Source organism: Andrographis paniculata, unplaced genomic scaffold, assembly GCF_009805555.1.
Source record: "Andrographis paniculata isolate CXL003 unplaced genomic scaffold, ASM980555v1 Contig65END, whole genome shotgun sequence".
Taxonomy (NCBI): domain Eukaryota; kingdom Viridiplantae; phylum Streptophyta; class Magnoliopsida; order Lamiales; family Acanthaceae; genus Andrographis; species Andrographis paniculata.
The window spans coordinates 1,424,083-1,434,433 of NW_026137601.1; the positions used below are offsets into that span (position 1 = coordinate 1,424,083).

The 10,351-nt window shown below is 30.5% G+C and overlaps 2 protein-coding genes across 2 annotated transcripts; one reads left to right on the forward strand and one right to left on the reverse strand.

The window, feature by feature from the left end:
* Positions 1-327: 327 nt before the first annotated feature.
* On the forward strand, positions 328-3,713 carry LOC127262160 (protein SHORT HYPOCOTYL IN WHITE LIGHT 1-like). The gene is made up of 4 exons (XM_051290701.1): positions 328-682; positions 776-1,018; positions 1,216-1,281; positions 2,529-3,713. Exons 1-4 carry the CDS (start codon positions 389-391, stop codon positions 2,676-2,678), a joined length of 753 nt encoding a protein of 250 aa, XP_051146658.1. The 5' UTR covers positions 328-388; the 3' UTR covers positions 2,679-3,713.
* Positions 2,905-4,662, reverse strand: LOC127262161 (uncharacterized). Its single transcript, XM_051290702.1, has 4 exons — positions 4,352-4,662; positions 3,492-3,712; positions 3,299-3,406; positions 2,905-3,188 (listed from the first exon to the last, which is right to left on the reverse strand). Exons 1-4 carry the CDS (start codon positions 4,527-4,529, stop codon positions 3,066-3,068), a joined length of 630 nt encoding a protein of 209 aa, XP_051146659.1. The 5' UTR covers positions 4,530-4,662; the 3' UTR covers positions 2,905-3,065.
* Positions 4,663-10,351: the final 5,689 nt, after the last annotated feature.

Consider the following 10,351-nt stretch of genomic DNA (forward strand, 5'->3'; position numbering starts at 1 on the left):
TTTCTCTTTAAAAAATTTAAGTAGAGTTCATAGCCTTTTACTGTAATACAGATACTCTAAAACACATTATATGAAATGCTAATTGTTCATGCACGAGTTTAATTGTCAGTCTTTTATAATTAGTAATTAATTAATATAATTAAAATTTTAAAAATTATAAATTAAAATTTTAAAAATAAAATTAAAGTGTATAATATTTTTGAAGGAAGGAATATTATACTAGTCTCGGTTTTGAAGATAATATGTTCATATATAACAAAACAATTATATTATTACTAAAAAAACAAGTTAAAAATAACCTTTTTTTGGTATTATTAGTACTATTATTTACTTAAAAAATAAAAAAGTATCAATGAAATAGTATAAATTTGTGGATCAAAAAGTTAACATGACTATGGGCTCCCTTAAGTCCAATTCCAATTCCAGTCCTCAAATACTTTGGCAGCATTCCCAACTGAATGGAGAAAACCTTCACCGTCGATTCAACTGCGGTACATCGATATACCCGCGGAGAATCCAAGCTCCTCCTTCAGGCGCTATGGCGGCGATCTCCTTCACTCTTCATACGCAGCCTCCTCCTCAAACTCTCTCTTCTCATCGCCTTATCGACGGTCGTCTCTCCGGCTCCACCGCTCTTCAGTTAGGTCGCAATGATTCAAGCACCGCAAGTATCTGTCTCCAGGTCGAAATCTGTCCTTGACCATGTTCTTTAACTTTAATTTTAATCGTGCTTCGATTTCAACTTCTGTGACTAATTGACTGGTGATTTGCATAGAAAGGGAGAGAATGGATCCATGAACCACGCGCGTGGAGTGTGAATGCTCGGAGTGGCATGGTAATGGGTGATTACGGCGACGAAATTGACGACGATGATGACGACGATGACGATGAGGAAGAAGACGAAGACAGGAGTTTGGACCTTTTGATTAAGTTTGTTGAGAATGTGTTCCGAAAGGTGTCTAAAAGAGCACGGAAGGCTGTCAAATCTGTTTTGCCCGTTCCCATCTCCACCAGATTAGTAAGAAAAGTTTATCTTAGCTTTCAATTTGGGAATTTTTACTCCATGGATGAAATAGTAGTACTGCAAAGACGAAAAATAACAATATTGAAATCAGTATATCCACCTATCATTCTCTGCTCTGAGCTATTAATTAGCTCCAAGAAGTATTCACTTTGTTTCTGAAATTTGAAGCGCTCCTTGTTCTTCCAATGTAGGTTGGATTTGCTGTGAACGGAACAATAATCCTGACGTTCTTGTGGGTTTTGAAAGCTTTCCTTCAGGTAATGCTTTTCTATCTTTAATGCTTTTTCTGTTTTTTCTTTCAATTGAAATCACGCTCATTTAGACATTATAATGTGCGTCTTTGTATTGAGATTGTGGTTTCGATCAAATGGGTAACTAAGCTAAACTTGATGATAAAATTTCACATTGTCTTTACAGAAGTTGTTAGTGGCTATCTGTTCTATCCTAAACTTACTCTAGATTCGGGAAATCGGGATGCTCATTTACTCAGCTCTGTCAGTGCATTTCATACTTTCGGTATTATTTAGCTGCAAATGATAGGATGTGAAGCTAACAGTGGGTTTAGTTTTAGGTTTGTTCATCCATCTTTATTTTACGATCTTATGGACCTCACATTTTTCTATTTAATTTTTGTTCAATTTCTCTCTTTCCTTGTCGACAGGTTAGTTTATTAAATACCTAAGTTTGTTCTCTTCCACCTGTTTGGCTTGACGGAATAAAAACCAACCGATAGTTAAATAATCCGTAAATGATGTTACGATGAGTTTATAAGCTCCGGATATTTAAGTGCGTGCCATCTTTGAGTTGTAAAATATTGGGATAGCGAAATGAGATCAAGGGTTTTTGTCTCCTTTCTTACCTGTTATTTTCTGTCTTTCCAATATAATTTCGGGTTATGAGCATTCTAATCTATACAAGCTTTTGTCTGCCAAATTGTAATGCATTCTTTTATGAACTTTATGGACATTCATGATGTCTCTTTGTTAGTTTCATGGTTACTTTCTTCATCGGACAAACTCATTCCAATATTTGTGGCCTATCTTAATCTTCCCGTATAACTTCCAAGCTCATTTATTTGGTAGAACAAGGATTTGAACAACTGTTTGATGAATTTCCTAGTTGCATTTTTTAGTAGTAGTAAACACGAACAATCTTGCTAAAAAAATCACCGTCGAATGTGCCTCTATCTGCCTGCCCACATATATATACCTAGTTGAGCATTGTAACTAATGGATAACCAGTTTTGCTACAATGCTTTGGAAATCAAGAATGGATTTGCCATTGGTTTTATGGTCAAATTGTTCAATTTATGCTGCATCATTGCCATTGTTGATTGTTGATTGATAAGTCCCACATTTCTTTCTCTCTTCATCTAAAACTTTTGCTATATTTTCTCACACAGATACTTCCCATTAGAGTTTATGTTTGCCATATGTGTTGAAGTTTCTCTTACTAGACCAGAAATGTAGTAGTAAATATCCAAATTGCTCCGATGCCATTTCAGGTAATCTGCACCCTCGGCAGTGTGGTGTTCGCCAGCATATTACTCATCCGTGGCATATGGACCGGGATCTCCTACTTCCAAGACAGCCGTAGCTTCCGGGGGGACGATGATGATACCCAACCATGGGCTAGCAGCCAGCCTGCCTTGTGAATTATTATTATTCCGAAAGATCCAAAAGTCGAAACACGCACAAGCATTAAGGCCAAGAATTTGAAGTAACACTGTAGATCACAACCATGGGTCATCAAATCTGAAAGGTTTGCTCAGGTTCGTTTACAGAATAGATAGAGATTTGATGAAAGCATTGAAAGTGAAAGGTTCATGTGAATTATTTAACAATTATCTGCAATAATAATAATAATAATAATAATAATAATAATAATAATAATATACCCTTTGATTCCACCATTAATGTTTTTAAGCACCCTGTGAGGATGATGTTCTATTGTAGAAACCAGCAAGAGTACTTGAATAAGTGGAAATACATCAGCAAAACAAAGAAGTTGTTCACTTTCCTATGGATTGGATGGATGCTCTTCAGTTGATTGGAGGAGCTGTGTCGTATATCCTCTCCTCATCGAGTAGCTCGTAGGGGTCGATATATTGAGGCGGCGCCCTCGTACTTGTACTACCATCGTGCACGAATTCAGGTCCGAAGTACTGGATCATACAACAGTTTGTTTACTATGTGATGAGATATGATCTGATCTGGTCTGATCAATGTGTATACTACAGAAGAAATGAAGGTAGAGAAAAATGTCGGAAGTTACCAGATACAGAGCAGAGAAGGAAGCAACAGTGACAAGTATCAATGGCCAGAAGCCAAGAAAGAACGTCCCTCCCAGCGTCAGCAACAGCTTCGCTCGCGGGATCAAGCCCTGAATAAAGAATGGATTTGGAGTAAAGTTGCATTGATCTTCAAGCAATTAGTTCAGGTAAATAGGATTTTTAGAAGATTCTCACCTCTAAGCCTTCGCTGTTGAGTGCCATGGACTTCTCCCTTTGGCCTGATATGTTGGTTTCGCCATCTGTTGTGACTCCATTTCTTCTAGAGTAATTCCATCCTCCGTCTTCTTCTCTGTACTTTGTTCCTGTGCTTCTGCTTTTATCCTCGGCTGATGAATCGCCTGTCATCCCGCGTCTCCTCAGCTCTTTCGAAAATAAAGACTCTGGAGGTTCTTCCCCTGCATTATTGAACCACACTGATTCACATCTCACATCCACCTGATGTTGCGGCAGAAAGGTAGAGAAATATAGCTCATAAGAAATGAAGGATGAATTCGTAACTGCAGATATCACAATGGCGTATCGAACACCAGCTGTAAAAATCCTAACGTGGTTGGTTACAGGCAATCCATGTATGGCTTAAGAATTTCAAGTCAGGAATGGACAGTCTATAATGAATGATTACTCGTTCATGGTTAAATTTGTTGCACAGCCATAGTCAGCTGTGTATGAAGCTAGAATTCGACTTAAGCCTCTATACAGAAAAATTCCTAATGCTCTGGTTCAATTTTAATTGACATTGAAATCCTCAATGAGCATGGGCAGGAGTATATAGCCAGCACATGACGAGTGTTTCTTATTTATCGCAACATATTTGAGAATTTCGACCGAATTGGATGCTATTTTGCTGTTACCGGTAAGTTCCATGCTCTCTCTATCTCTCTCTGTTTTTCATATGTTCGTAACTGCAAGTACCTCCTTATAACCGTCCAGAATCTGGCAAATTCCTATGGATCGTGCCTTGTTACCGTACTGAAAATGAGCAGCAAAGCATACCGAAAAAAATTGGGAGGTTAAGCAACTACAGCTCTGCTTACGATTGCTTTGATTGTCGCCGCTTTCACGTTCACAGGAAACTCGAAACCTCCGACGATCGAGTGCAGTTCCTGATTTCTGAAGCCTGACGAGCCTTCTCCTCACCGACGCCTTCGATTCCGAGCCGAAACACCCGAGCTTTGCCTGCGGACTCGATTTCAGCAGCTGAAGGCAAGCCATTGCGATTTTGAGAGAATCAAACCGTTTATCTTCGGGAACGATGAAATGGAATGGCTCGCGGTTTAACAGAGTAGTATCAGCGGTGAAGGGAATTCAACCACGGAACTGGAAAACGGTGGCGTGAAGTTTTGTTTGATCAAAGAGTGGCGTAGAGCCCGAGTTGGTGGTGACCGTTGGGCCCAGCGCATTCTAGAACGACCACGCTATCACGGGCTAGTTTGCGCGAGATTTTGTGGCCAGTAGATTGTGGAGGGAGCTTAATCGATTAGAACCATCGGATGATGGAACTTTGCGTGGCAGCATCACAACCGCACGTTACACCAGCACGGGCAAGTTTATAATACTGGAAAAAAAAAATTATATAATACAAAATATTATATATATTTTAATTTTAAATATTATATAATAATAAAATAATAATATATTTTTTCCACACCTCTAAAATATTTAAAATTAAAACACTAAATGTTGTGTTATTTAGTGGATTTTACCAATTTTACTATTTAAATTCTTTTTTTTTAAATATCAAATTAAATATTTATTTTTTATCTTTTAGTTAATTTATATACAAAATTATTTGTGTTAGATGTTGCTTGGCAATTTTTTTTTTTTATTATTATTTTTTTTTCATGACGTAAGAACTTATAAGTTACAATAGGTGAATCATCTGTGACAGGTGACTTAAGGCGTCGGGGGTGAACCCATGACCTCACGATCATATGTCCAACTCTGATGTCACCGGACCATCCGTTACGAGACTACTACTGTTGCTTCTTATTTTTCCAAAGAAAGGAAATGAAGGGATTATGTTATGGCTCTTCAACATGACATGGAGAATTGAACATGGCAATAATAGTCCAGGTGGCATTCAGATTTGTTCGGATGTACGTATGTTACACATGTTTCTTAATAAACCCAATATACATATAATTATTGATATAAATTATTATATAACACCTTTTAACATTCAATTGCTTGATTTTTCTTTATTTTTTATGAGTATAGAATGTTGGAGCGACTGAAAAAGTGTGCATTTATTTATTTTACAAGGAATAAAGTTACAACGTAGTTTCACATTATCGGAATTGATGCTTAAATGTTTTCCATGAGTTGGTAATAGCTACCATGGATGCGCATTTGATTTATAGTTAGCAAAATGGTGTATATAAGGTTAATTCGATAGAAAAATCTTAAATCGGATTGTCCGAGGTGATCTACCAGTTTCGTTTAATTTGAGCATTGCATTATTCATGCATAATGATGCACTATATGATATTTGTTTCTGTATTACTACTTTCTTGAATTCTCAATATTTTTATAAGTTACTATCCGGGATGTGGGGACTACTTGTTAAATTAATGATTGTAAAATTATTTTTCAGAAATTTCAAAAATTGCACATTATATTATTCATAGGGATAGCCTAGTGGTGTGGTGTGAGTTGAACTTATGATCGTAGAGTTATGGGGTCTCTAGGTCCATTTCATGCACATGGTTCGTTTAGTGTGACTTACAGTGGCGGAGCCAGAATTGTTCCACTGAGGGGGCTAGAGGTTTAGTTGAGGTCGAAAAATCAGATATTTTTATTATTTTGAAGAAAATTGATAGTAAATATATATATATTGAATGTATTAAATCAATATAAAAATATTAATTTGGTAAAAAATGATCAAATATGAACGGACAAACGATCTATAAAACTAATAATACAATCGACGTAATGACGGGGACGACAGCTCGGGGAGCTCAGGACTCCCCAAGCCCTTATATGGCTCCGCCACGGGTATCTTGCCTTGTCAGACTTGGTTTACACGGAATTAAGTTATGCCAAGGACTTACCGAAAGGACACATAATATGACTTATCTTGTTGTTAAACTTGAATTGTCTATTATTGTTATTTAAAAAAATATCAAAACCAATTTTTTATTATATAATATTAAAATTTAAAACATCATTCAATAAATAAATATTAAACCGTTTATTCAAAATTCCTATTTCCACCCTAAATTTCATTCTATTTTTCATCATAGATTTAATTCCAAAACATACATTCAGACTCGTTTGTACTCCCTTAATTCCATATTTATATATCCATTTGTTTTTTTTCAGAGTTTTAGAAATATTAGTATTATATTGAGATAATATAGAAATAAAGGTAAAAAAATTAAATTAATCCTATGACATTTATGTAATATATTGAAATTTGGAAGGATATTTGTAATCTTAAATAGATAGTACAATTACTAAAAAAAAAATAGATACTTTGTTATGAGATGACCAAAATAGATAGATTATTAAGGAATAGAAATAATATTTTTGTAATATATAATAATATATGGTAGTATCAAATAATATAATATGATTTTGTCCATATATTAAACCTAGTAAATATATTAGTATTACGTGTATATTATACATTTTGTAGGGTTCATGATTCATATTTCACATTTTAAAAAGTATCTTAATAATCACAGTAATAAGATATTTTGAATCAAAATTAAAGAATTGTAACATTAATGTGATACTTGATTATTTATTTATTTATTTATTTTAAAAAAACAGTGTTTAGAATTATTTTTCAGATTTTAAATTTTAGTTTTTTAAAATGAAATAGTTTAATGCAACGGCTCCTTATTGAATATGATATAGTAGTATTTTTTTTAAATAAAATTTTGAAAATATTTTCTAAATTTGTATTTAGGGGCTGTTTGGTTCAAGAATTTGATGGGATTCCATGGGATTTGGATTTTAAAATTGAAATCCATGTTTGGTTAATAAAAAGAAGGTGAAATTTAAAATAATAGGATTTGAAAAAAAGGGTCTAAAATCCTACAAATAAAGGATTTTTTTTGTAATGGGAATACCCAGTTACGTTTAAATCCCATTCTTGAAATTTTAATTTTTACATTTATATCCTCTTATAAAGAAATAATAGTATTATATTTATATAAAAAATTAAATAATTTTAACATTAATTATTATTTGAATTATATACTTAATTAAATTTATATTATTTTTTATTGTACAATTTTTTTTAAATAAATTAATAAATTCATTGTTTAAATTATTATGATTATAAATTTTATTTGAATTATAAAATTATAGGGACGATCATAAGTCGGGTTCAGTCGGAACTGATATTCATCCCAAATATATATTGTTAAATCCGATATTCAAATTAGATCTGATTATACTAGATCCCACCGAGATTATACCCGGGAAGACTTGATGAATCCAAAAAATCCATTTTTTTTACAATTCTTAAATTTTAATTTAAAATTATATATGTACCGAATCCAATGTATATTAAAATTTATTTATTTTATTAGAAAAATATTATAATAAAATAATGAATACGTTAAACTCAAAAAATATTTTTAATATAATTATATTATTCGAAATTATTTTTTGATATGTATGGTTGATATATTATTATTATATTACCCTGATCATGATCATGATCCGGATCTAGGCCTAATACTCAAATAATTGGACTCAACTTCAAATAAATAAGTCGGGCTCGGTCGGGTCTCGAGTTTATGCGAATCTATTGTCATCTTATAAAATTATTGATATCTTTTCGATTTATATTAATAATGAATTAGAGGTTTAATTTGTCAAAATAAATAAAATTTATAAGAGGACAATTATGTCATTTAGAATATAAAAAATCCAAATCTACGAAATATAGTTTCAACCACATTTTACCAACCAAACATAATATGGGATTCCAAATCCTAAATATAATAAATCCTATCACATATAAATCCTACTGTAAAATCCCAATCACAAAAAAAAAGTCCATGAACCAAACAGCCCTTTGTATTTCCACATTTTTTTCTGTTGTGATTCATTTTTTATTTTACTTTATTTTAAAAATATTTTATTTAACACTTACTTATAAATTATTAACATTCATTAATAATTCCCTAAAAATATTATAGCAATTTATAGACAAATAAAACTATACTATTTTATATCATAAAATATAATGGGTTTGTTCACACAATTTTTTTTTTTTCGACATAATTTCCAATATATATTTTATCATCTCATAGGAGTTAATATTCAACATAAAATATTAGTATTTTTTATATCACCGACACAATTTTCTATATCTCACATCAAAATAAAAATTTCAAATCAAAACACTAAACAAACTCACCAACATCAAAATATTATTTAAAAAAAAAAACTCAAATCAACATCTAATTTCGAATCAATTTAGAACTACAATCAAACAAACCAAAATTCCATATAGGTTCATAGAGTTTAAAACCACCTTCCACACATGGTTTCCCTAAGGTGACTTTGTAGGGTATTAGTTCGACCGGAGGTTTATTCAATCCGCACTTTCGGAAAACCGATTGTGGATTGCCACGTAAAAAAAAAAAAAAAATTCTATATGTACGAAAAAAAATAAAAATTCACATATGAGTTCATAGGTTAAAACTCTTGACTCCTATAGGTCACCTGTCACTGTTCGCCTAGTGTGACTTTGCAGGGTATTAGGTTCAGTTAGAGTTTACCTATGCATTTTCGGGAAAACGGCTGCGAATTTTTAGGTAATAAAACAAATCCATATGTACGGATATAATTAAGAGAATTTTTATTTTGATTTTTTACCATAAGTATTTTGACATTTTAATTTTTGTATAAAATGGTGTATTTATTATCATTATTTTTGAAAAATCAATTGAAAAATAGTGCTGCAAAATAGAACGATTGATTTGATTTTTTAAAAATTATTGTTTTAATTTAATATTTTTGTAAAAAATTAATTTATTTTTATTGAAAATTTATAGATTAAATAGCAATATTCTTTATTTAAAATAAACAAGAGATTAGATTTTGATGTATTTATTAACAAAAAAATATGAATATTAATTTACTATTATATATTTTAAAATATACTAATATATATTAAGTAATTGTTTTTAAAGATCTAATAATAAAAAATATTATTCTTATAAATACACTCATAAAATTCAAAAGTTTAAAATACATAACTTTATTTTATTTTTATATTATCTGATAGTAATGCATAATTTTAATTTATTTAATAGATGATTCGATATTGATATCTCATTTAAAAGTAATTAGTTTGTTCACTATTTTTAGATGATACTATTATTTTTTTAATAAATATTACATAACAATATAATATACATTTATTAATACAATATATATTATATATATTTTATTTTATTTTTTTAAAAAATAATCATTTAATATTTTATCGGTCCCAATTAAATTGTCCTATTTAGTTTAGATTTAGAGCTGTAGTTATTATCTAATTAATAAGTAATTAAAAATATATTAGTAAAAATAATTATAATTTAATAAAAATAATTATAGTTTAAGACTAAATAATTTAATTAAAATAAAAAATTATAAATTATGAATTTTAAATTGCTATTAAAGTGTATGGTCATATATATATTTTTTAAAAAAGATTACGTGGAAAAAATAAAAATAGAAATATAATACTCTCTTAATCCAATAACAATTGACACATTTATATTTTTTGTCTGTCTTATAACACAATTGATATATTTTTATTTTTGATAAATTCTACTAAATTACCATATATTTAACAAATATAAATAAACTTAATTAACTATATCAAATACTATAACATTATAAATGATGTAGACCAAAATATTTTTAATTTATGTCAATTATAAATATTTTTTTATAATATATGTAAATAAAAAATATTTTTATTTATTTATAATTAATATAAAATTGAAATTTAAAGTATAGTTAAAAAAAATTATATCTTTTAAGGAGAAATAAAAATGAAAATATTTTGGATGAAT